The sequence below is a fragment of the Grampus griseus genome (genome assembly GCF_964374135.1).
Source record: "Grampus griseus genome assembly, chromosome: 12".
Lineage (NCBI taxonomy): Eukaryota > Metazoa > Chordata > Mammalia > Artiodactyla > Delphinidae > Grampus > Grampus griseus.
In genome coordinates, this window is record NC_139006.1 from 16462219 (window position 1) to 16487907 (window position 25689).

The 25689-nt window shown below is 45.0% G+C and overlaps 4 protein-coding genes and 1 pseudogene across 5 annotated transcripts; 3 read left to right on the forward strand and 2 right to left on the reverse strand.

Moving 5' to 3' along the window:
• The first annotated feature begins 1465 nt into the window (after positions 1 to 1465).
• COX6A1 (cytochrome c oxidase subunit 6A1) lies at positions 1466 to 3372 on the forward strand. The gene is made up of 3 exons (XM_082667239.1): positions 1466 to 1591; positions 1737 to 1879; positions 3082 to 3372. The coding sequence occupies exons 1-3, from the start codon at positions 1492 to 1494 to the stop codon at positions 3163 to 3165; spliced, it is 327 nt and encodes a 108-aa protein (XP_082523365.1). The 5' UTR covers positions 1466 to 1491; the 3' UTR covers positions 3166 to 3372.
• A 411-nt stretch (positions 3373 to 3783) lies between these two features.
• Positions 3784 to 6725, reverse strand: TRIAP1 (TP53 regulated inhibitor of apoptosis 1). The gene is made up of 2 exons (XM_082667773.1): positions 6517 to 6725; positions 3784 to 5563 (listed from the first exon to the last, which is right to left on the reverse strand). The coding sequence occupies exons 1-2, from the start codon at positions 6694 to 6696 to the stop codon at positions 5480 to 5482; spliced, it is 264 nt and encodes an 87-aa protein (XP_082523899.1). The 5' UTR covers positions 6697 to 6725; the 3' UTR covers positions 3784 to 5479.
• On the forward strand, positions 6691 to 18392 carry GATC (glutamyl-tRNA amidotransferase subunit C). Its single transcript, XM_082667770.1, has 4 exons — positions 6691 to 6840; positions 6936 to 7108; positions 14151 to 14254; positions 17704 to 18392. The coding sequence occupies exons 1-4, from the start codon at positions 6760 to 6762 to the stop codon at positions 17754 to 17756; spliced, it is 411 nt and encodes a 136-aa protein (XP_082523896.1). The 5' UTR covers positions 6691 to 6759; the 3' UTR covers positions 17757 to 18392.
• Positions 14287 to 16262, forward strand: LOC309830890 (heterogeneous nuclear ribonucleoprotein A1-like; annotated as a pseudogene). The gene has a single exon. The product of its transcript is annotated as a heterogeneous nuclear ribonucleoprotein A1-like (transcript).
• A 597-nt stretch (positions 18393 to 18989) lies between the features above and the next one.
• On the reverse strand, positions 18990 to 25601 carry SRSF9 (serine and arginine rich splicing factor 9). The gene is made up of 4 exons (XM_082667506.1): positions 25304 to 25601; positions 22769 to 22929; positions 21096 to 21268; positions 18990 to 19466 (listed from the first exon to the last, which is right to left on the reverse strand). The coding sequence occupies exons 1-4, from the start codon at positions 25489 to 25491 to the stop codon at positions 19323 to 19325; spliced, it is 666 nt and encodes a 221-aa protein (XP_082523632.1). The 5' UTR covers positions 25492 to 25601; the 3' UTR covers positions 18990 to 19322.
• Between the last annotated feature and the right edge of the window lie 88 nt (positions 25602 to 25689).

Below are 25689 nucleotides of genomic sequence, written 5' to 3' on the forward strand. Positions count from 1 at the left end.
CTTAATCCTGTCTCTAACACTGAATTGTAAATTGCATGAGAGAGATCTTATAGCTCTTGCATACTACTGTGTACACCTGGCACATAGTAGTCACCGTAGTTAATATTTATTAAATGAACAATCATTATTATGGATAGAGGGTGAGTAACTTCCCCAGGTGGGGCTGTGTCTTAAATTATTGTTTGTCAGATAAAGGGATGAATAAGTGCACATTACATTCCCATTTTAGAGAAGAGGAACAGTTGGGGGAAGACCAGATTTGAACCCAGGATTTCCTGATCCTTGAGCTTGGACCCTTTCCATGGCTACACTGTGGGGCTTCACAGCCCCTCTGGCTGTGTTTGAGGATGCCTAGGGATTTGACAATCCTAATTTCACCATAACATGCAAAAACCCAGGCTACTCAGAGAAAGAAAGATCAGATTGTGAAGCTCTAGTAATATGATCCTAAATTTTTGTTTTCATGAAACTGCAGGACCTGAAAGCATTCGTTTTATCTAACTTGCTCAAGGTCATACAGGCTGTGAGGGATGGAAACAAAATGTGAATCCAGTCTTACCATGCCAGAGTCCCTGTTTATTCCTCTAAGTAGAGGTTCTTAACCTGGGGCACAGGACTCTTAGGGGGTGTCCGGATGTACTTTATAGTACCTTCTTCCCCCAACATTGTGGGCTTAAACTGTGTGTGCTTAGGAGCAGCTGCATTTTTTGTGAGGGAAGGATTCATAGCTTTCATTATATCCTTAAAGGAACCTATAGTCAAAAAGTTTACTTTCATTTTATCTTATGTATCTATTTTTTAACTTTTATTTTTAAAACTGTTTTTAGATGAGTAGAAGGAAGAAAAATGACAGGAGGGGTGGGAAAGAATTGTAGAGATAAAATATAACAGATGTCAATTGTTTCCCGTTGCTATTCATTCATTCAACAAATTTGTGTAGAGCACCTGTTACTTGCCAGGTACGATTCCAGAGTCTGGGGATGCTGCAGTGGCAAAATCTTTTGACTCCCCTGATAGAACATAAACTCTGTGATGCCGACAAAATATTGTAATAATGATGATGACAATTATTATTATGTCCTGGTGCCATGAAAGAAATAGCGCAGAGTCAAAGGATAGGGAGGAGGGGAAATGGCATTTTAGATAGAGTGGTTTGTGCTCGGAACCTCCTGTTGCTGTGTACGGACTTCAACGAAGGGAGCGACCCCGGATGCCAGGGTGTCCTCCACAAACCTTTCTTTTGCGCTTAACCTCACCAGGGTGCTGACCTTAGGGAGCAGGGAGTGCACGCAGGAGTGCAGAGCGCATGCTCCCTCTAGCTCTGCGGCTCCGAGCTTTCAGGCTAGGATTCTGCGGGCCGGGAGGACAGTGCGCAGGCTCCTCGGGTTAAAAGGCACCGCCCAATAGGAACTTCCTTTTGAGGTTCTGGCCCCGCCCCCACAGCCAACTTTTCTGTTTCCGCTTCCGGCGCTGCGGCCGTTCTGGTCGAAGATGGCGGTGGCAGCTGTACCCAGGGTTTCTGGGCTGCTGGGTCGTTCCCGGCTGCTGAGCCGGCCTATGTCGAGTGGCGCTCACGGCGAGGAGGGCTCAGGTACTGGGACTGGGTGCGCAGGGCGGGCCTCGGCCCCACTGGAGAGAAGAGCGGCGGGACTGTGACCTTGGCTTGAGGCCTTGGGGGAGGGAGAGGAGACCCGGGCGTATTACCGCCAGGCCTGAGCGTCGTGCCCCCTCTGCAGCTCGCATGTGGAAGTCTCTCACCTACTTAGTGGCGCTCCCCGGGGTGGGAGTGAGCATGCTGAACGTGTTCCTGAAGTCGCGCCACGGAGAGGAGGAGAGACCCGAGTTCGTCGCCTACCCCCATCTCCGCATCAGGTCCAAGGTACCCCTTGTAGTCTGTTCGAGTGTCTCTTCGCTTTTCATTCCAAATGCCAAGTTCTTCATTCTCTAAAAGCGTGGGTGCCGTGCGTGTAGTTTCTCATTTAATTTTCTCATTTTATTTTCTCCGGTCATATCTCACTTTCTTCTTCAAGGTCGTACAATAAGTGCCCTTCAGTTTTCCTTTCTCCGAGTCATCCCACCTTTTGCCTTCTGATACTGTTCTGAAACAGTTGTCGGTGGTACAAAACCTGGAGATTTGGGAAACTCCCTTAGACTGGCGAAGTCGGAAGGCGGTTCACCTTTCTAAAACCTGGGCATCTGGAAGCTACTAGCTGCATAATGAAGAGATTGACAGCTTCTGTTCACCTCTGTGCTAGTTATCATCCCAACTATGTCATCCTTTGGCTATTGATGCAGATATATTATAAAGTTATTACCTCACTTAGCCCAGGTAGGACTGGAAAATTAAGCAGGATCCTTAGATCCAGAAAGAATTTTTGAGTCTGAGCGCCACTCCCACCCTTGTACAATAGAATTAGAAGCCGTGCAGTAAGGTTTCTTAACCTCAGTACTATTGACATTTGGGGCTGGATAATTCTCTTTGGGGTGAGGAGGGGCTGTCCTGTGAGTTATAGGATGTTTAGCAGCATCTTTGACCTCTAACCACTAGGTGCTAGTAGTATACGCTTCTCTCCCCAAGATGTCTCCATATACTGGCTTATGTCCCCACAGGGGCAGAATCATCCTGGGCTGGAAATCACTGCCCTAGAGCAATGCTTTTCAAAAGTAGCATGCAAAATAACTGAGGGTATGTTGCAGTTTCCAATCCAGAGATTTGTTTCAGGTCCAGAAATCTGCATTTAAGTAACATTCTCTGCCCCCATACCCACCTCTACCACTTTGATACAGGTGGTGGGAGGATTGCACTTTCAGAAACACAGCACTGATGTACAGTTACCAGCGAGAGGCTTTTGAGTAACGAACTTGAGCTTGCTTTTCATACTGTCTACTTTACGGGCTCCCCTGGAATTTATAAGAGCTCCCTTAAATTATGGGAGGGCTGAAATATGCCAGTAGTTAAAGGACTAATTTCCATTTTGTTTTTATGTATTAACTGTTACTCACCCTACTTTAGGCAGTTCGTGGTAGTGTTGTTTCTGAACTATTTTCTGGAATTGCTTAATTGACATCTTCACTCCACAGCCCTTTCCCTGGGGAGATGGTAACCATACCCTATTCCATAACTCTCACGTGAATCCGCTTCCAACTGGCTATGAAGACGAATAAAGAGAACCTGGGCCATTACCCAGTGGGGACCACAGCACTGGTTTGGACCATTACTCTGCACACATGGACCAGAAAAGTGTTCGAGACCTTAAGCTCACCTTCTTGTATCCAGTGATGACCATTATACTTGATGACCATTATACTGATCTTCCGTCCCTTTGCTTATGGCAGGAGATGGCTTAAATAAATAATTTAGTCATGAGCTGAGATTTGCATTCTTTGGTGGTGTTTTTCCCTCAGAAATTAACATTGATGTTATTTCTATTTCTGCAGTGAAGGTCTGCGGCTGCTGTTTACGGTGTTTCAGGTCCAATTCAGGCCTCCAAATAACAATGTTTGTAACAGGCCTGGCACTGGTTTCTTGTGCCTGGGGTGGGTAAAGCAGATACCACAAGTCAAGCTAATTAAGGGTCAAAACTGGGTCCCGGCAGACTTCAGATGGCAAAGACACCAGCATTTGCTGAAGAATTCTCCCTATAGTCAGACAATTTTCTCCAAAGATGTCAAGTTCTCATCTTGGGTCATCTCTCATCTCCCTTAAGGCTGGAAGGCTGGAAGGGTCAGAAACTTCTGGAGAAATAAAGGCAGTGTGACACATTTCTGCATATAGAACTGGCTTTATTTGTTTCTGGAATTAAAACCTTCCTGTAGCCATAGGAATTAGGAGAGATCACCATTAAAGAGCAATTAAGATTTCCTCTTCAAAATTTAAAACCTTTTAAGTAGTTGAGATAGTGGGAGCCATTTTATGGGCAGGATAAAGTCAAAATAGCATGAGGAACAATCAGAAAAAAATTATTCCCTCAGTAGCAATTATAATAACATTTGTTTTATTCTCAAGGCTCAACCAGACAGTTTTGTGGTAAGATTCAAGAGCCCCTAAGGTTTTACTGGCTTGTGGGCAGGCTTATTTCAGGACAGTTATACTTAACTCTAGCTTGCTGCCTGGACTCCCTCAACTGGGTTCCAGATATCTTCTGTATAATGGACCTTAACCTGTCAAAATATAAATGCAGAATGTATTGCAATGACATGAAGGACTAGTCAAATTAAATATGAAGTTATTAATTGGTAAAGTGGAGAAGAGATAACAGGATCTAGGACTTCTGTAAATCAAGTTTCATACTATATGGGTACATAAAAAAAACTGAACCACATTACTCAAGATATGCAATTGTGGAGACTACATGATATTCTAAAGTGTGTAAGTGCTCACCTGATCCTGACATTTTTTGGGGTGCCATTATATAAACATTTTAAGATATCTGTAGCTTACTGTAGAAATTTTAGAAATCAGTGGTTTCCATTTGCTATACGATACTACCTAGCTTAGATAAATCTTCATTTTAAAATGATAAAAAAAACTCCCCCCAGTGTATATATGGGATGTGTGGGGTTACAGGGTGGTAGTTCCATAAAGTGCACTGAATTTCAGGGGCAAATAATGATAGAAACTAAATGTTACAGTTTGTTCCATCTTCATGATTACAGGCATTACAGGGCAGGGTGGGTAAAGGAGGCAAATAAAGTGAACTCTTTTCTCTCCCCATTTAACCAGATGCAGCATTTTGGCACTTTTATGATACACAGATTGACTTAATTCATTTACTTAAGTTGAAAGCTGGCAACAGCAAATCTTTGCAATTTAGGATCCTCCTGCATAGCCACTCCAAGGATCTTAATTGCTGAACTACACCATGAACTCTGAGATGGTGTTCACAGTGTTCTTGAAGCTTTCACCTCTTAATATGAGATCTGACGCCTCTTCTTAAGGTAGGGAACTGTTAAAAGCTGTCTTCCTCTTGGCTAACCCAGTCCATCAGCAATCTTAACAGTTAAGTTACTGTATAAAAATAAAACTGCTCCCAAGCATTGATCGAAACTGTTGTGCTGGGAACCCTTTCCAAAGCATTATCTCCGTGAGAGAAAAGAGAGATCCTAACCAGTTGCTTCCATGAACAGTAACCCCAGTACAGTGTACAAGTAATGCCCTTCGAAGCATAACTCAGGCAACCTTGGTCATTATCAGCATTTACATACAAGATATATTTAAAACCGATCCCAGACCAAGTATTGCAACCATAATCCCATTATTTAGCAGATTGAGTTCCTGCTGATGCCAAAGCCAGAAATTTCAAAGCAAAGAGTGATTTTTTTCATCATCTTTTACAAATGAGAGAAAAATATCAAGGAGGACAGGAAACTCCTCTCCTAGATTCATCAAATCGATGCTATCTTCACAGCTTTAACTGACACGATCCAGAGTCCTCAATTTCCTGATTTGAGGAGTCCATTTTCAAGGTGACTGTCAAGGTCAAGAAGAGCTTTCAGGCTTTTCTTTGCCGTGGCCCATGAACTCCAGTCCTTCAATAGGAATCTCCTTCTCCTTTATTGCTTTCTGATGGAAGAAAACACATGATAAAGGTCCACATGGAGCCTGAGGACCAAACTTTATAAATATGATGGTACAAAAGTAAATCCGACTGGACTATAAGGACTACCAAACATGATTCAAACCCCATGCTTTTTAACTAAGTAAGATTACAAAGAAATTAACTGTAAAACCAGAGAGATTGGAAAGAGTTAACATCAAAATTCAGAAGTGGAATTTAAACAGTATCACCACTCTATTGTGACAGACACAAGTTCAAATCAGTCCCAGGACTTACTGGCTATGTAACTTTGATCAAGCCTAACTTTCCTATCTATATTGGGTAAAGACAGCAGCTCCACCTGGAATTACTGAGGATGTTTTTTAAGTTAACTAATTGGGAGTGCCTTGCCCAGGGCTGTTATTACGATTCAGATCAGTTTCACATTCACTGGGCTGGAATGAAGATGCTCTGGCTAGTCAAGAGAGAATAAAATAGGTCAATGAAGGGAATATAACAAAAGGAGATCCTCCATAATGTCTAACAGGCCAGAGAGGCTAACACCCCTCCTTATCCCTCAGCAATATTGGAAAAGTGCACCACCGCAAAATCCAAGGAAACTTGATTCTAGTGAACTTCGACTAATCACTTCCTTTTTCTGGGCGTGAGTGTTCCATGCATAAAATACGAATAACTATACCCACTTTGCAAGTTCAAGTTGAGCACCAAATGAACCAAAGAATGTTACTGGGCTCCGTAAAAAGTAAAGTGCTGCAAAAATATTTAACTTTGCCATTCGGAAAGATACCAGGCAGCCTTGGTGACGGTAGGGGAGAGAACTACTGTCACTGGTCTCATCGAGGCTTTTCTTTACCCTGCCAGTCCCAACGCCCTCAAGATACGATGCGTGAGGCCAGGGACACCGTAGAGAGAAGCCGGTGCCTGGGGTAGAGGCGAGAGGACCCGGGCCTCAGCTCACCTGAACACACTGCTGGTAGCGCTTGAAGAGGTCGGTGCACGGGTCCCCGGAGCAGTCCCCCTTGAGGAATTTCTCGGCAAACCAGCGATTGAAGCACTGGTCGTACTCACGCTTCATGTCGGTGCAAGCCTCCCCTACACTGTTCATGGCGTCGGCGGTGGCGGCGCTCTCGGATGTCATCACTTTTAAGCGCGTCGCTAGGCTTTACGAGAGGACGCACTACGGGGGCCGAGAAGGAGAGAAATGTGGACGCGGGCAGTGTGGCTGGGCCTTCGAGCGTCGGCGGGCGGGCGCCGGGGCTTCCCCTCCAAGGCCAATCCTCAGGTAGAGGCCGGGGCGTCTAGGCGGGTGCCGAAGCGGGGCGGGAGGCGGAGCAGGCCCCACCGGTGACCCAAGCCCTCCGCCTCATCCTCCCCCAGGGAAGCCGCCGGGTCACGGCCGAGCTGATCGAGCACCTGGAGCGGCTAGCGCTTGTGGACTTCGGCAGCCAAGAGGCCGTGGCACGGCTGGAGAAAGCCATCGCCTTCGCCGACCGGCTTCGCGCCGTGGACACGGACGGGGTGGAGCCCATGGAGTCAGTTCTGGAGGACAGGTAAGCTCGCGACTACGGCCCTCCAAGCCTTGCCTGCGGCGCCTTCGCTCCCAGTTAAGATGAAGATTAGTGTCTCATTTCACAGAAGCGAGATGCGAGAACTTGCCCACGGTCACCCCGCGGGTGCTTTCACTCTTTCCCTTGTTCATTATGGATCCTGTCCCTCCCTTGTAGAATCCTCGATGGCTCCCAGTGTAACTAGGAACAAAATCCGAACTGCTAAGCTTCACTTTCGAGGCCCAACTTCCTAGAGTCCCTCCCTACCGCACCGAAGTACTGCTTTTATCATTCCAACCACATTGGCTTCTTTACCGTTTCTCCAACACGCCAGATTCGTTGCTCCTCTAGGATCTTTGCATTAACTCCTTATCCTGTCTGGTTTTCTTTTTTTGGCCGTGCGGCATGCGGGATCGTAGTTCCCGGACCAGGGATCGAACCCGCGATCCCTTCAGTGGAAGCGCGGAGTCTTAACCACTGGACCACCAGGGAAGTCCCAGGGTTTTCTTCTAATATTTTTCTTGATAATCTTATTTTTGTTGATTTGTAATGTTTCTTGTTAATAGAATGTGAGCTCATGTCTGATTTCCTTGCTGCTGAATTCCTGTCTCAAAAATTTTAAATGTACATATTTTCTGACCTCGTGGTTCCCTATGGAAATATCTGTGAAAGTGCATCAAGATGTGTTCACAAGCGCCCAGGGTATGCAAATCTGTTTATAATACAAAACAACAGAAAAGAAACAGACCCCAGAAACATTCTAAGTGTCCTTCATGACTAAATACATCATCATAGTACACTGGAATATTTGGCAGTTAAAAATAATGAAATAACTATATGCTGATATGGAAAGGTCTCCAAGATATACTTAATAAAAAAGGCAAAAAAAAAAAAAGGCAAAGTTCATGACATCGTGTATGGTATTATCGATACTTTATGTGTAATCTATTTTATATACTCTGGTGTATGCATTAAGTTTTGTTTTGTTCCCTGAAAGGGCATGCAAGAAACTATTAACGATGGTTAGTGTTAAAGAAGATGGGAATGCAGAGGGAAGTTTTCTTGTTTGTTTGTTTTTTGGCTGTGTTGGGTCTTCGTTGCTGCGTGCCGGCTTTCTCTAGTTGTGGCAAGCGGGGGCTACTCTTTGTTGCACTGCGTGGCTTATTGTCGTGGCTTCTCTTGTTGCGGAGCACGGGCTGTACGCGTGGGCTTCAGTAGTTGTGGCACGCGGGCTCAGTAGTTGTGGCACATGGGCTTAGTTGCTCCGTGGCATGTGAGACCTTCCTGGGCCAGGGCTCAAACCTGTGTCCCCTGCATTGGCAGGCGGATTCTTAACCACTGCGCCACCAGGGAAGCCTAGAGGGAAGTTTTAACTTTTCATTTTACACCTAGGGCCCAAAACACAAATGCCTAAGGGGGCAGAGTAATAACCCAAGTAGTGAAGTAGTGTAATGAAACAGGGAGGGGTGGGTCTTTGACAAAGCAGCTTATGAATACTAAAAGGGTGCAGCCTCTACCCACCTCTACCAATTTTTGCCAAATCTTAATACATTTTAAAAGAAAATGATCTTTTTTGAAAAGCAGACTTGTTTGCTGTTTGGGACTGCAGCTTCTTAGAGAGGATGGGTATGTAGCCTATAAAGATATGGGCAGTCTACAACTCTGTCCTAGCCTTTTTCTGATGGAATTTTTAAAAATAAACTCCTGGTACAGGTGGGAGGAAGAAAGCTGCCATTAGTCAATGCCGGTAGGGAGAGCCACACTTATCTGTAACAATAACCTTCATGTAAAGTGCTTGCTAGCCTCGTGGTCTCACTCCAGTCTTTTTTTTTTTTTTTTTTTTTTTGGGATACGCGGGCCTCTCACCGTTGTGGCCTCTCCCGTTGCGGAGCACAGGCTCCTGACACACAGGCTCAGCAGCCATGGCTCACGGGCCCAGCCGCACCGCAGCATGTGGGATCTTCCCAGACTGGGGCACGAACCCCTGTCCCCTGCATCAGCAGGCGGACTCTCAACCACTGCGCCACCAGGGAAGCCCTCACTCCAGTCTTTGATTCCTTCAAATCCTCTATTTTGTAATCTTGATGCTTAGGTCTAGGGAGGTTAACCAATTTGCCCAAAGTTACAGTGTTTCAAAACAGAAATCTGATGTCATTCTCCTACCCAAGCCCTTCAGGTGGCTTCCTAGTGCTCTTTAGGATAAAAAGGAAAGCTTCACCATAGCCTGTGGGGCATCATTTAACCAAGCTTCTGCCCACTTCTTCAAGACATCGCTTTCCCAGAGCTCTCCATTCTTTCCCCTTGTTAGAATTCTGGGCTCTTGCCTTTACCCCCATCTCAGCCCATGCATTCCTTTTTTTTTTTGGCCTCACTGTGCGGCATGCAGGATCTTAGTTTCCTGACTAGGGATCAAACCCGTATTCCCTGCAGTGGAAGCATGGGATCTTAACCACTGGACTGCCAGGGAAGTCCCCACATTTTTTTTTTTTTTTTTTTTTGCCTACTTAATTTCCTTTCTTCAGATTTCAACTGCCACTTCCTCAAGGAAGTTTTCATTCTTCTGTATTGAGTCAGGTTCTCTTTCAGGACCTGTGGCTCTCATGGTATTCAAAAGAGCTGTAATTTTACATGTATTTATACATGTATTTAATTGATATTTGATTCTCTGCCCCTCTCCTACTGCTCGTCCACCTCACAGGAAGCATGTCTGTTATTGCTCATCTTCATCTAGCACTGAGCAGACACTCAGTAAATGTTTGTTGAATGTTCTTTATTATCTATGGGAAAGGTGGGAATAGAGTGCAAAGAGCAGTCAGAATTTCCCAAGGCATCTAGAGGGTAACTATAAAGAAATGCAACTATTATTCAGGGAAGAGTTTGTGGAAAAGATGAAGAGGGATTTGGTTCTGGTAACTGGAATAGTGACTTAGTATTCAGTGATTTGCAATCTTGCCATAAATTAGGAAACCAGTTTGGGGTAATGATTCTATTTTAGATGTGACATTTTAGGATTTTCATGTTTTGAATGTACTGCCTTCACTGACATTTGAAATGGAACCCAGTTAAGTGAAGACAAGTGTTAAATGGTTTTAGGTGATAGCCACACTAGCTGTAAAGGTCCTGACTGGCTAACAGAAATCTCTTGGCCCATTAATAACCTATCATTTGTTTTGAGCTGAAAAGCATTAGCATGCTTATGTACCAGGCACTAAGATTTTATATGCGTTATATCTCAGTAATCACATATAATCCCGAAAGGCAAATACTAGTATCTCTTTCATAGATGAAGAAACCAAGCCTCAGAAAGGTTATGTAACCTGCGCCAAAGTTTCACAGGTATTACGAGGAGAATCCAGGACTTGGAACTCAGAGCTTCTCTCAAATGCTGCTCTAGATATGCCCTCTAAAGTCAGCCCCAGGAATTCCCTGGCAGTCCAGTGGTTAGGACTCGGTGCTTTCACTGCTGGGGCCCGGGTTCAATCCCTGGTCGGGGAACTAAGATCCCACCAGCCTCGTGGCGCAGCCAAAAATATCAATCAGTCAATCAATAATAAAGTCAGCCCCTAGAAACTTTATCCTTTTTCATCTCAGATCCAGAGACTGACTCAGGTGACATCTCTGACTGCAGCCAAATAACTTCAATGCTTAGGACGTCCCTCAGAGCCTTATTTGCCAAATCGATTAGCTCTCATTTCAGTCCGCATGAAACTAGAAATAAATTAAAAGGCTTGTAGATGGAAGTAGAGTGGTGCCCAGAGAAACAACTCCTGGCAGCCTGATAGCAGGGAAGAGGCAGAAAGAAACTAATACAACAGCAGAACTGTTCCATTGGTCAGCCCAAGGGCCAACAGAGGCACTTCTTCTGCCACGCTGCCATAGTGCTTTCCATGAAATTAAATGCATTTCCCTCAATTACTGGTTTAAGTGCCTTGTCTGTGAGCTTTAGAGGGCAGGGATTTCTAATTCACAGTCAAAAGTTTTCTCAACCGGGGTCTTTCATCTGATTGAGGACACAGAAAGATCAATGGACTCTTTTTTCAAGTCTCCCAAGGATGGTACATAACTAACAAGTAGCCCAGATGCATAGAAGTTGTCCTACGTATCTGGACTAAATGCTCTTATAATAGAACCCTGACTGAGAAAGATGAGGTGAGGTAGACATTCAGTCAGTTATAATTGATAGGCACTTAAAGAGCTCATCTGGTCTTGTTTGGTGTTTTATGAATGATTCCAAGGTCAAGAAAAGTTAAGCGACTTGCCAAGTGAGGGGTCTGCTTGGTGTGCCACCCTCAGAGACCCTGTGTTCAGTAGCCTGTGTTTAAGAAAATAGGGAGGTGTGGATTTATTCTACAAACAACTCCATCTTAAATAGTAATTAGGTGGAAATGTGTGATATTTAAAGAGGTGAATTTTGTCTTTCTGGAAATGTCACTTAATAGGAAACCCAATTACCAAATGAGTGAACAAATCAATTGCTACCTACTGTTGGGAAGCAGTAGCTTTTAACCACCTCTTGGCAGTAGTATAGTCTTTTTTGTCAAAATCTCCAAACGCCCAGGAACAATTAGCAGCCTCCAGTCCCTATGGACTGGGAGGGTTGTGAGTGATTATAGCAGGTTAAGTGCATAGGTATTCTCTGAATGAGTAGTGGGGACTGAGGTGTACCCGGGGTGTACAGACTCTTTTTGAAAAAAGAGCAGGTGCTATTCAGCGCCCACCTTCTGTTGCCCTAAGAATGTAAGCCCAGCATTACCAGACCTTCTTTTTAAACATCATTTCATTTAATTGTCCCAGCAATTCTCTGAAGCATTTTACAAACAAGGAAACTGATACATGGAAAGGATAAGTAACTTGCATACAGGCCACGGGCAGCTCTGGGGTTTGAATTCTGCAGTGATTCAGGAGCCCAGTCTCTTAGCCATTTTGTTATATTGCCCAACAGAAATATAAACCCCAGAAAGTCCAATGGTCACCTTTGCAGATTACTTTTATTTTTGTTCTCCAAGTTTCCTTGAATGAGTATGAGTGCATAATCCTTGTATGGTAAAAAAAAAAAAAAAAAAAAAATCTAGTGCGACCTTCACTTTTTTTGGCAAGAAGCTTAAGGTCTTAGAAAGATCATACTTGTTCAAGGTGACGCATTAAGACGGTGCCAGTCCTGGAATAGAGTCCAGCTTTCCACTCTTTGCACCATGAATAAGTGTTTATCGTGTCTTGCCCAGGGCTGGGTGCCCCAAAGAAATAGAAGAACCAATCCTTTCCTAAAAGAATCTTTATCATTACAACTTGGCCTTCTATGCAGCCTTTACCCAGATGTTCATGTCACACCCTTGCGCCATTGTCCCATTAGGTTTAGCCTGCAGTCTATGTCTGGCTCAGAGCAGAAAGAGCTTGGCTGCTACCCTCTTAGTGATTGAGCAGACTGCTTATTTTTCAGCCCAGGTATCTGGAAGCCAACTCAAACCTCTTGTCATGCACTTTTAAACCTTAAAACAGTAGTGAAGCCCCACAGATGTGTTCAACTCCTGTTTGGTTTCACTAGTTTGCCATCTGGATAGTTTAATGAAACCACTAAGCCCCGAAAACAGTGTGAGATTCTTGAGCTATGTTCGTGGTACATCTTGCAAGGGCAGGTACTTTTACATCCACAAAGGTGGTTGCGATGAAAAAAGCACTCATCTTAGGGGTACCAGAACCGGGCTCAGATCCCAGTCCTGTCACTTAGCAGCTTAAGTTATTTATAACCAATCTTGAGCAAGTTTCTGCACCTTGCTCATTTCCCATCACTCCCCCCAATCCAGCTGTTTCTTTTTTTCTAAGTGTATACATATATTTTTTAAAATTATTATTTATTTTTGGCTGTGTTGGGTCTTCGTTTCTGTGCGAGGGCTTTCTCTATTGCGGCAAGCGGGGGCCACTCTTCATCGCGGTGCGCGGGCCTCTCACTATCGCGGCCTCTCTTGTTGCAGAGCACAGGCTCCAGACGCGCAGGCTCAGTAGTTGTGGCTCACGGGCCTAGTTGCTCCGCGGCATGTGGGATCTTCCCAGACCGGGGCTCGAACCTGTGTCCCCTGCATTGGCAGGCAGATTCCCAACCACTGCGCCAGCAGGGAAGCCCTAAAGTGTATACATATTTTTAAAATATTTATTTATTTGGCTATGCCGGGTCTTACATGGGATCTTCATTGCTGTGTGCAGGATCTTTAGTTGTGGCATGGGGGCTCTTCTTTTTTTTTAATTAACTTATTTATTTTTTCTGCGTTGGTCTTTGTTGCTGCGCGTGGGCTTTCTCTAGTTGCACTGAGGAGCTACTCTTCATTGTGGTGCGTGAGCTTCTCATTGCAGTGGCTTGTCTTGTTGCGGAGCACAGGCTCAGTATTATGGCACACAGCTTAGTTGCTGTGCGGCACGTGGGATCTTCCCCGACCAGGGCTCGAACCCATGTCCCCTGCATTGGCAGGCGGATTCTTAACCACTGTGCCACCAGCGAAGCCCGGCATGTAGGCTCTTAGTTGTGGCATGTGGGAGCTAGTTCCCTGACCAGGGATTGAACCTGGGCCCCCTGCATTGGCAGCGCAGAGCCTTAACCACTGGACCAGCGGGGAAGTCCTAACCCAGCTGTTCCTTGATCATGGTTAAGGAGTGACATCACCTGTTCTGAGGACCTGTCCCTCACCCAGGCTGCGTTAGGTCCCCCTATCTAGTCCCTTGGCGAGCATTGCTTACCTCTGTTAGATTTAATATATTATACTGTAATTGCCTTCTTACCTATCTCCGCCAAAAGCAACTTACCCATAGTAATCATAAAAAATATTAAACATATCAATCCTGAGGAATAATTACCACTTACCTCACAGGGTTCTTGGGAGAATCTATAAATGGTAGGCTGTTATTTGGTCTGCTGTTGAGTACAACTCCTCCATCTTTGAGCAGTGACTATAACTCAAGAATATGCTGCTCCCTTGTTCTCCCGTACTTGACCCTCTCCACCCATGCCCTAGAAGCCATGTTCTGAGAAGGTAACCTTAAACTTCTGGTTTTGTAGATGTCTGTACTTGAGATCCGACAATGTGGTAGAAGGCAACTGTGCTGAAGAACTACTACAAAACTCCCATCGCGTTGTGGAGGAGTATTTTGTGGCTCCCCCAGGTATGTGTTGCCCAAAAATGGCTTAACAGACTGTCCCACACTAAACTAAGAATGCAGTAAGAACTGTGAGGCCCAGATTTGCTATGTGAAAGCACTTTGACAAGTATAAAGTGGCAAAAGGGTGAAGGAAGTCAAAAGGTAAAAACTTCCAGTTATAAGTTAAATAAGTCCTAGGGATATAATGTACAGCATGGTGACTCTAGGATGTTAACTAATCATATCATGGTAATCATTTTGCAATATACACATGTATCAAATCATTGTGTTACACACCTTAAACTTATACAATGTATGTCAATTATCTCAATAAAACTGGAAATTAAAAAAACACATGGAGATTACTCCTTTCTGCTTGTGGACGCCGCCGAGTAAGCATCGTTGACGTCTCCCCCACCACCCTCCACTGCCGTCACGTCTAAGTCAGAGTCACCCAAAGAGCCCGAACAGCTGCGGAAGCTCTTCATCGGAGGTTTGAGCTTTGAAACAACCGATGAGAGTCTGAGGAGCCATTTGGAGCAGTGGGGAACGCTCACAGATTGTGTGGTAATGAGGGATCCAAACACCACACGCTCCAGAGGCTTCAGGTTTGTCACATATGCCACTGTGGAGGAGGTGGATGTGGCCATGAATGCAAGGCCACACAAGGTGGATGGAACCAAAGAGGGCCGTCTCAAGAAAAGATTCTCAAAGACCTGGTGCCCACTTAACTGTGAAAAAGATTTTTGTTGGTGGCATTAAAGAAGACACTGAAGAACATCATCTAAGAGATTATTTTGAACAGTATGGGAAAATTGAAGTGATTGAAATCATGACTGATTGAGGCAGTGGCAAAAGAGAAGCTTTGCTTTCGTAACCTTTGATGATCATGACTCTGTAGACAAGATTGCCATTCAGAAATACCACACTGTGAATGGCCAAAACTGTGAAGTAAGGAAAGCCCTATCTAAGCAAGAGATGGCTAGTGCCTCATTCAGCCAAAGAGGTCGAAGTGGTTCTGGAAACTTTGGTGGTGGTCATGGAGGTGGTTTTGGTGGGAATGACAACTTTGGTCGTGGAGGAAACTTCAGTGGTCAAGGTGGCTTTGGTGGCAGCCGCGGTGGTGGTGGATATGGTGGCAGTGGGGATGGCTATGATGGATTTGGTAATGATGGAAGCAATTTTGGAGGTGGTGGAAGCTACAATGATTTTGGCAGTTACAACAATCAATCTTCAAATTTTGGACCCATGAAAGGAGGAAACTTTGGAGGCAGAAGTTCTAGCCCCTGTGGTGGTGGAGGCAATACTTTGCCAAACCCCAAAACCAAGGTGGCTATGGCGGTTCCAGCAGCAGCAGTAGCTATGGCAGTGGCAGACGGTTTTGATTACTGCCAGGAAACAAAGCTTAGCAGGAGAGGAGAGCCAGAGAAGTGACAGGGAAGCTACAGGTTACAACAGATTTGTGAGCTCAGCCAAGCACAGTGGTGGCAGGGCCTAGCTGCTACAAAGAAGACATGTTTTAGACAATACTCACATGTATGGGCAAAAAAAACTCGAGGACTGTATTTGTGACTAATTGTATAACAGGTTATTTTAGTTTCTGTTCTGTGGAAAGTGTAAAGCATTCCAACAAAGGGTTTTAATGTAGTTTTTTTTTTTTTTGCACCCATGCTGTTGATTGCTAAATGTAATAGTCTGATCATGACGCTGAATAAATGTGTTTTTTTAAATGTGCTGTATAAAGTTAGTCTACCCTGAAGCCATTTTGGTAAACTACCCCAACAGTGTGAAGTTAGTATTCCTTCAGGGTGATGCCAGGTTCCATTCAAAATTTATTTACAACCTGCTTTGGTGGAGAAGCTACTGTCTTCCGAAACCTTGGTGTAGTTGAACTGACAGTTACTGTGTTGTGACCTGGAGTTCACCATGAAAAGGGTCACCCAAGCCAAGTCATGGAGTTTTTTGATTATTAATATATGATTGTTGGCACATCCTATGCAATATATCTAAATTGGATTATGGTACCAGATATAGATGGGAGTGAAGCTTGTGTATCATCCATTATCATGTGTAATAAACAATTTAATACCCTCTTGAAAAAAAAATAATACATGTATTAATAACAACAAAAAACAAAGTATATACAGGTGGTGACACTAAGGTGGCAGTAGATTCCAGGGTCACATTCACCTCTAGGGGCCAGGTGTTAACAGGAATGAGCAAAACAAAAACAGGACCGAGGCAGGGAGAGATGTGTAGAGTGGCAAATCTGGAGCTCAAGCTATGCCTAAAGGGGCAGCTGGCATGCGCTGCTTCTCATTCAGTGCCAGGCAGGAATGGGAGCCCATTTTCCCAGAGAACCTGGACATCTGGCATTTTGTGTGCTATTTCCCAAATTTTAAGTGTTAATTCAAGATTTAAAAAAATACCATGAAAATAAAACATACCTGCTGCAAGCCAGGTGCATCCTGTGATCAATCTGCAACCCCTAGTGTGGAGATTTGCATCTTTAAACCTCACTGTAACTATTTTAAAACTCTGGGCCAATAATAAAACCCAGAACCTTGGGTAGCTGAACTGCAGATAGGTGAGCCCTCAGAGCTGCTGCACCCCTCTGGACATTGGGGAATGGGACTAGCCTAAGCACTCCAGGTAGATGGCTTTCCAAGTGCCAGCTTCAAGTTCAGAAGATGTCCCTCAGTGGAGAACCATCGTGAGCAGCCTCCAGAGACAAACATCAGTCCTCTGGCTCAGGGAATACCTCTTTGATCAAGACCAACCAATTAAAGAAAAGCTCTGGTTGAAGCAAGGATGGGAAGGAAAGCTAAAAAAATTTTGAGCTCGGACTTCCCTGGTGGTGCAGTGGTTGAGAGTCCGCCCGCCGATGCAGGGGACACGGGTTCATGCCCCGGTCCGGGAAGATCCCACATGCCGCGGAGCGGCTGGGCCCGTGAGCCTGCGCGTCCGGAGCCTGTGCTCCGCAGCGGGAGAGGCCGCAACAGTGAGAGGCCCGCGTACCGCAAAAAAAAATTTTGAGCTCATGCCTCTGATTAACTGAACCACCTCAGTTAACTGTGGAGAGAAATAAGATTTTATAATCTCTCAATCTCAGTGTCTGATAGTTGTTGCTGTTTCAGCAGACACATCCATTGATCACATGTGCTGTTTCTCAAATAGAACCTTGTGTCAGACTTTGCTTCTTGGGAAAAACTGAGTTCACAGTCATAGTCTCTCCGTCCTCTCCCATATGCATATAAATGTCCAATTAACCTGTCTCTGTTACTTACTGAAAAGTGTGCATTGATTACGCTTCACTTATAACTGGTTCTTTCAGATCATAATTAGAAAAACAGTGTAATAGCTACACTTATTTCCACTGCTTATTTTTCATAACAAACCAGTTAGCTCAGTGTAGAGCCAGTTGGAAAGCAGGCTCAACTATAACATTCCTTTTTGTTATTGTTTTCAAACAGGTAATATCTCTTGGCCAAAGCTGGATGAAAAAGAGCCCTTCTCACACTGCTGAGTAGCTATTCTGGGAAGGGGTGCCCTCTAAAAACGTGGAAGTGCAATGACTATTTTGTTACGAACACTAATGTTCCCACTTCCTTCAGTCACCTGAAAAAAGTGATGGTTAAGTATCTCTTAGTAACTAACTCTTTTGAAGACAGAACTGGGAAAGATCTAGCCAAAATAAGGCAAATAGTCCCTGATGCCAACGGAAGTAGAAGGTATTGCCAGTTTCCAAGGAAATGGATCAAGTGTACTCACAGGCTGTTTTGTATGGAAGATTTTATCCCCTCCCCAAAAGACTGTCTACCAAACTGCATTTAAGTGAATTTTTCTATTATGTAACTGTTAGACATTGCATCTGATCACTATGTGACAACCTGAGTTGTCCTTTTCAGTTGCTGCTTCCATTGACTTGAGCAGCCTTTTATCTTTACTGAACACACTTAAATTTGTTCTTGGGTACCCACTTTGCTCCAAGCAGAGGGCTGACTTCCTGCTAAGGTTAGGAGGCAGCTTTGGGAGGTGATGGATATGTTTATGGCCTTCATGGTTGTGATTTCATGTGTGTATACTTAACCCCAAACTCACTGAGTTGTATACATTAAATGTACAGCTTTTTACAGGTCAACTGTATTTCAATAAAGTGGTCTAAAAAAAAAACTAGTCCTGGGCCTGTGACAAGGTAGGCCCCCTGCCCCATGATTACTGAACTGAACAGAATCCCAAGACAGTGGGGTTTTTTGTTTGGGGGTTTGTTTTGTTTTTTAAAGCTCAGATACCAGGGACAAATGAGACAAATTTAGGAGTGAAAGTGATAGAACCAAAACTTTTTTGGTTTTTTTTTTTCCCTAACCAACTGCCAAAGTTGGTTTTGGCTAAGAATTTCCCAATGATCTTTATGCTGGTGCCCACTTTTAAAAGTCTGTTTTTAGCCTTCCCATTCCCTTCCCCTATCTGCAATGCGCCCTCTTTTCTTTAAAGCAGCTTAATTTACACAGTTGGCCTTGAATTATAAGAGAACCCTGAACCTGCCCTTGGGATTGAAGTTCTCAGACCACCATCAGAGCAACATCTTTATCCCCAAATAAAGTAATCCACTCCTGCTCTTTACCAGCTGGGTACAAGCTGCCACTACAACTCAATGATTTTTTTTTTTTTTTTTTTTTTACTATATCAGTGTGCCTGTTTGGTGAAATCTATGAACGTAATTAAGGACAATCACACATGTCAATTACTAAACGTTTAAAATATATTTCTAAACAGAATGGGCCGACTTAAGTCACAGTAACAGCTGATCTCCGTAGAAGAGCAACCCACAAAGATACAGCACTGTTTTTTTTCCCATCATCAGGGGTGAAAAATATACAACTTGTTTCTGAACCAAAACCATAATTTCCGCAGTTAAAAATGTTTCACTGCTAATATGGCCCTGGTAGAAATTATGTAGTTTTATTTCCTTAAAAAAAAAAAAATTAAAAAAATGTCCTAAGACACTAAATCATCAATCTGGAATGTAGATTCTGAGCACAAAGCAGCTCAGTTCACCTAAAAAATAAAGAAAAAATTCCCATCACCTGTCTCAGTAGGGTCTGAAAGGAGAGAAGTAGTGTGGGGAACCCCTGCTTTGGTATGGAGAGTCACGGCCCCTTGACCCAGACCGAGACCGTGAGTAGCCATAGCTGGTGCTTCTCTCTGGATAAACGCGTATGTAGGAAGTTTCACCCTGAAATTCAAACAAAAGGTAAAGGAAAAAATAAGACCCAGAAGAATAAAGCACACCAACACCTAACATGGCTGCCTAACAATAATAGTTAAGTATTGAGCATTTACTGTTTGCTTGGCACAATGCTATCTCATTAAACCCTCGCAATAGTGCAGGAGGTAGGTATTCTTGTCCAAGGTGACACAAATAAATGGCAACTCGATTACGTGGTAAATAACTCAGCTACTAGCTACTACTGTTAACATATCTGAATTCCTGCCACTAACCCCCAGAATCTGACCTGGGCTAGATGCTTAGTTATCTTCATAATTTAGCTTCCTGGCAACTTTTTTTTTTTTTTTTTTTTTTTTTTTTTTGCAGTACGCGGGCCTCTCACTGTTGTGGCCTCTCCCGTTGCGGAGCACAGGCTCCGGACGCGCAGGCTCAGCGGCCATGGCTCACGGGCCCAGCCGCTCCGCGGCATGTGGGATCTTCCCAGACCGGGGCACGAACCCGAGTCCCCTGCATCGGCAGGCAGACTCTCAACCACTGCACCACGAGGGAAGCCCCTAGCAAGTCTTTTAAGATAATGCTATTATTGTGACTATTTTGCATATAGAGGAACCAGGGTTCGGAGTACGTCGGCTAAGATTTTAATAAGCAGCAGAGAAGTCATGTCCAGGCAGGCCTACCTCCAGGCCCTTTGCCCTCAGCCAGCATTCTCAGATCTAAAGACCCTAAGATGAAAGAAGCCAGATGCTTTTTCCCTCAGTGAAGTCAGTAATTTGATTACCCTTACTGAGACCCTGCTTTGTAGTATAACTGACGACCAGGTGCTGTTTTGTTTCTGCTGCAAATTCAAGTCTTAGAGGACAGTCTGAGCAAAAGCACTGTCAACCCAGGCAGCCTCCAAGCCATAAAGTTAGGGAATTATATGAATCCTTAGAAAAAGAAATGGGCCCAGAAATTCATGTCCCCAGACATCCCTAAACCCCATAGCAAGTCAGGACAGGATAACCAGAAAAAATGTCCAGTTGGTGGTCTGGTATCTGGTCTCAGTGGTATCAGAGGAATAGTCACCATTTGAATCAGACTGAGATCCAAAGCAGCAGCCACCTACTTGAAAGGAAGTACATGAAGAACTAAGTCCCCAGGGTGAGGTGATGAACAACAAGAAAATGCCAAGGGCTCAGGTTTCAAAGAGGCTCCTGCATCACTTTGGGAAAGACACAGTGAAGTGACAACTCAGCCCCAGTAGCAGTACCTAGAAGGGCTGAGATGATGAGGTTGGCTTGCAGAGCCCAGACTAGACCCAAAGGAGGGAGAGCCATAATAATTAGGTTCATGGAGGGACACTGCAGATTAAGCCAGTTGTGAAAGGGTGTTATCATGGAATAGCTCACCACATTATGACAGACTGCACCAGTATTCTTTCCAGGTTAAAAATACTATGACTGCAGACTTCTCTCTGTTATGACCCTGCAGGGCTTAGGCATGATGAATTCCTTGGCTTTGTCCACGTAAGATAGATCTTTAATGGTATTGTGAGGTCCTCAAATGGCAAACGCATGGCCTGTTGCTACTTCTGCTAGGTCAGCTTCAGGTGGAGTGGTCTAGGTACAAGCTCCTCAACAGAAGGTGGGGACCCACCTCATGAGAGCGGAATTTGGTGTCATCCAGTTTACGCAGGGCATATTCCATGTCTTCTTTTCTGAGATATTCAACCATCCCCATTCCATCTTTCTGCACATCTGCGTAACAAACATCCCCAGCTTCTCGCATATGATCTTTCAGGTCCTGCCAGCTGCCTGATGGAGGAAGTCCTAGGCACAGAGAACATAAGAAAAGAGGCCATATCCTTCATCTATGTTAAGAGCCATCAAGACCTAGGGTCCCTTCTCCATCAATCACTACTTTTAAATCCTGAGGGTCCCCAAATCACAAATTTTAATAAGGGACACAAAACCAGAGAAGAACACTAAAGTATGTGTGGTAAACCACCATAAGAAGCTGGTCCTAGGATAATCTTCCAGAGACCAAGCCTTTCCGACAGACCAAGAAGTTCATCCCGTTATAGGTTTAGTACCTCTAAGAATTCAGAGCCTCTCTTTCTTTGTCCTTCATAATTAATAACAAACTCCCAAGACTTTGAGTTCTAATTTTTTCCATTATGAAATTTATCGGTACCAATTATTTCTTGCCTGACTGGGTTCCCAGGACATGGGAATTTTGAAACCATCCAATAAAATAACCAAAGTGTAGCTGAAGTAACACAACAAAAATCTAAAGTTTGTTTTCTTGTAGGTGTGAATGACTGACAAACTATACAAAGTACCTCTTATAAGATCACCAACACTCTTCAATACAGTAGGGGAAAAGGTAAGACTCAGACGCTAAAACTAGTCGGGAGTCATACAACCCTACCTGATGTCATGAAAGGGAAATGTGCTCCTGCTCTCAAAGGCTGTGTTTACCGCTCACAGCTCAGGACTGCAGCCATTTCCTAATAGTTTTCTAAGCAGGATTTCAGAGCAGCATGGAGAGAAAAAAAGATATGTATGACATCCTGAAGGAGGGAATAGAGTTCTGGGGTTAAAAAATTACAAAGGGACACAGATAGGCAGATACTGACAGTATCACTCTCAAGCACCATGGGAGTCTGATGTGACTGTGTGACATTCACATCTAAGACAGTGCCAGGCTCAATACACTTCACTCCACCAGGGCCCTAAAACACCCCTGCAGTGTGCAAAAGGCCCCAGGTTTTTACCAGTGTGTTAATATTTCAAAAAGATGCATAAACCTCTGAGCTTAGCATTTCATCACTTGTCAACACTAGACATTTCGTTCTATACTTTGCAATACAATCACTAAGACTCCCAAGTTGTAGTTTTGGTTTCTTTTTTACATAATTCCAAAACCACCACAAAATATGGCCTATTTTAGGATCCAAGGCTAGGTAATTTGTTCAAATCTGGCTTCTGCAATGTCTTTCTAGCAAGTCCGACACCAGGGTACATTCCAAAAGAAAATGTCTTTAGAATTCCAGCTCAAGGGGTTTTGCCATCTTCCCTTTCAACACTAGAAAACTCCATTATAAGAAGAAAGTTTATGTTCTATCAAGGCTGCACTATCAGTGCAATTTCATTGGCAAGGTACCTGCCTCACTGGCAGGGCTTCAGACTGTCACTGTGCATGGGCTGTTGAAAAGAAAACCCCACACATCCCACGCACTGAAGAATAACAGCTAACATTTCTTGGAGGCCAGACTCTGTGCTAAGTATTTTACATGCAGCATCTTATTTAGTTTGAAAGGAACATACCTGAAACAAGAACTCGGAAATCAGATCTTCTTGTAGGAGGCCCATTCCTCCCACCACGGGGCCACCCACCCCGACCTCCGTAAGTCCTGGGGAACTCCACACGAAGCCGGCACTGGCCATAATCATAACCATTCCTTCCATAAATTGCATCCTCAGCATCTCTGCAAAGAAAAGTTTGGAGTTAGTGCTACTCAGGAGGACCGACTGACTTCCCAGTGAGGAACATGAGTAACAAGAATAAAAAGAAAACCTCAAGTGAGAAAACAAACAAAAGAACAAAAACCCGGAACTTGATGCACTACTGCTTTGGTTTGAAGACCTTTCATGATATTGGAATTAAACTTTACAGCTGTCACACATAGGGTTCTCTAGGTATGAAATGATAATGAATAGATAAACAGATAAGAGAACTAATTCAGAAAAAAATAAACTGTTGACAGATGACTGATTTTGCCAATAAAAGTGTTTCTCTAACCTTGGTGAGCTGTTTCTCAAAACGCACACCACACACTAGTTCTTTAATATTCTTCCTCAAGGCCTAGTACATTCAGGTCTATAGAAAGAAAAACCCATTTAAAAAGAGGTAAGGCTCAAAAGACAAATGCAAATTAGTGTTTTGTGAGGAATATGGAATTCCTTCAAGTGTACCTTTTCAGCATGGTTTGGAGGATTAAGTTGTCAAAACCACTCTGGGTACAATTTCATCAAAAGAGGTAAATACCCAATAAAGTAATACTTTAAAGTCTTTCCTAGGGCTCTAGGAGAGTTAGGAACACCAAGCTGGTTCTTCAATATTGATAGGAGAGAGAATGCCCTCAGAGGGTGAGAGGACAAACAGCTGAAGACATACTAATGAAGGCAGCATTCGGTTGTCACAGGCACATAAACACTAATCAAGATTCCAGTCCCAGGATTAAGAGCAAGGAGGACCACATCCAGTTCAACCCTAGCTATATTCATAATACAGTGAGAGAGAGGCAGAACTGCCAGGGTTTAAGACTGAATAAAAACTGTCCTCAGTTCAAATCATCCTCCTGCTACTTACTAGTAGTTGTCTCTGGGTAAGTATGTGATCAAGATTTTACATGTGAATGTAATATGCCTGTCTCACAGGGTTTTTGTAAGGATTAAATAAGATACTACGTGTGCAGTGCTTTGCTTGAAACTTGGCATCTAGTGATAGCAAAAGATAGCTTTTCATTATGAAAGGAATGAGGGAAAAGACGACATACCATACAGTAAGTTTGTATTCGGCAGGGCAGTAGATTCAAATCCTACCTTCCCTAGTACCCTTCCCTTTCATCAACTCTAAATCCTGTTACCTCATCTGAAAATGTGATTAGTAGCACCTAGTTTATAGACTGTTGAAAATGCTAAATAATACATAGTATGGCACATGACACATAGCAACTTAAGAAACACGGGAACTGTTACTAATTAATAGAACAACCTTTTCCAGTTTAGGTGTGTGAAAATGCCTAGTTCCATTTTTTAAGGCAAATGGCAAGACACTAGGAATGAGCTCCGTCATAGTCTTCAGCCATCAAAGCCTCAGGGTACATCCAGCCTCCTCATCCTCAGACGCTGCCCCTTGCCTCGTATCACCCAAGATGGGCAGGACACCCCACGAGCAGTCCTCCTAGTGAAGCCCGCAGGGCGCAGACTAGGCAAAGCGCTCCCTCTGCCAGTGCTGGAAACCAGCGAGCGGGCTCCGATTTACCCCGAGTGTAGTAACCAACACAGTGCGAACCAACAAGCGCAGTGTTGAAAGTTACCAGGCCTTTTCTGGGGCAAGGGCCGACACTCTTTGCAAAGTCACAAAGACCCCCTTCGAGCCGGTTTCGGGATCTAGAGCTTCCACATCTTCGGGGCCCTTAGCATCTAGCGGTGCCTCCCTTATTAGAGAAGGAATAGTGAAATCAGAGACCCCCATCAGACTGTTTTACAAGTTTTCCCAAATCCCTGACGCTTTTATCAGAACGAGGCCCTGGCCGTGTGGGGCGGGGCGCGCGTGGATGGAGATCCGTTCCATCAAGGAGCCCCCCTATACGCCCTCCAAAGGCATCCACACCCCGGCACTGTGCGCCCCACAACGGCGAGTCCCAGCTGCGGGGAGGAGTGGGCAGGGAGGGCGACCCTTCCCTCCTCACCCAGTCCTCTCCGGGCCGGCTCAGGGGCCAAGCTTCCCAAGCCCTGGGCCGCTTTCTCCGAAGGGTGCCTGTCCTGACGCAAGGGAGAGAACGGGCATCTGTACCATCCCTGAGGTCGGTCTGGGTGGGCTTGGGCCCTCCCAAGACCCGGCTTTTGTGTTTCTAAGTAAAAAAAAAAATTATAGAGGAAGTGACGGAGCAAAGAGCAAAGGACTGCCCGGAGCCCCGCGGCGAGAGGAGGCCTCAGCCTCCACCCGGGGGCGCCGTGAGGGGTCTGCGGCGAGGGGGGAGGGGAAGCCCTGGAAAGGAGCGGGGAGAGGAGAGAAGGCGGGGGCCCGGGGCGTCGGGCCGGCCGGCGGGCTGGCGGGCGGCGCGGGGCCCTCACCGCGGGTCCTCGAAGCGCACGAAGGCGAAGGGCACGAGGCCGTGCCGGTTCTTTAGCTCGATGTCGCGGATGCGGCCGTACTTGTAGAAGAGGTCCTCCAAGTCTTTCTCGCGCACGTCGGTCGGAAGGTTCCCCACGTAGATGCGTCCGTCGCCCTCGCCGCCGCGCTCGTCCGCCCAGCCCGACATCCGCACCGCGCGACGCCGCGGGCCTGCCGCAGCCCACGTCCCCGCCGCAGCCTCAGCCGGGGTCCCCCCGCAGCGTCCCCGCGGGCTCGGAGGCGCTCAGCCGCACAGCATTGTGGGAACAGGAACGGAAGCGAAAGGGTCGGAGGAGGCAAAAGGAATCCTCTTAAAGGGGACGCGGCTGCGACGACTGCGCGTGCG

What these genes read in the sequence shown, in the direction of transcription:
- COX6A1 (XM_082667239.1), top strand. Translation starts at nt 1,492, where the DNA reads ATGGCGGTGGCAGCTGTACCCAGGGTTTCTGGGCTGCTGGGTCGTTCC. An exon ending in TCACGGCGAGGAGGGCTCAG is followed by an intron (nt 1,592 to 1,736) that starts GTACTGGGACTG and finishes CCCCCTCTGCAG; the next exon opens with CTCGCATGTGGAAGTCTCTC. An exon ending in ATCTCCGCATCAGGTCCAAG is followed by an intron (nt 1,880 to 3,081) that starts GTACCCCTTGTA and finishes TTCACTCCACAG; the next exon opens with CCCTTTCCCTGGGGAGATGG.
- TRIAP1 (XM_082667773.1), bottom strand. Translation starts at nt 6,696, where the DNA reads ATGACATCCGAGAGCGCCGCCACCGCCGACGCCATGAACAGTGTAGGG. An exon ending in GCTACCAGCAGTGTGTTCAG is followed by an intron (nt 5,564 to 6,516) that starts GTGAGCTGAGGC and finishes TTCTTCCATCAG; the next exon opens with AAAGCAATAAAGGAGAAGGA.
- GATC (XM_082667770.1), top strand. Translation starts at nt 6,760, where the DNA reads ATGTGGACGCGGGCAGTGTGGCTGGGCCTTCGAGCGTCGGCGGGCGGG. An exon ending in CCTCCAAGGCCAATCCTCAG is followed by an intron (nt 6,841 to 6,935) that starts GTAGAGGCCGGG and finishes ATCCTCCCCCAG; the next exon opens with GGAAGCCGCCGGGTCACGGC. An exon ending in GTATTTTGTGGCTCCCCCAG is followed by an intron (nt 14,255 to 17,703) that starts GTATGTGTTGCC and finishes GTTTTCAAACAG; the next exon opens with GTAATATCTCTTGGCCAAAG.
- SRSF9 (XM_082667506.1), bottom strand. Translation starts at nt 25,491, where the DNA reads ATGTCGGGCTGGGCGGACGAGCGCGGCGGCGAGGGCGACGGACGCATC. An exon ending in TTTCCGAGTTCTTGTTTCAG is followed by an intron (nt 21,269 to 22,768) that starts GTATGTTCCTTT and finishes CTCTGTGCCTAG; the next exon opens with GACTTCCTCCATCAGGCAGC. An exon ending in CCAAATTCCGCTCTCATGAG is followed by an intron (nt 19,467 to 21,095) that starts GTGGGTCCCCAC and finishes TTTGAATTTCAG; the next exon opens with GGTGAAACTTCCTACATACG.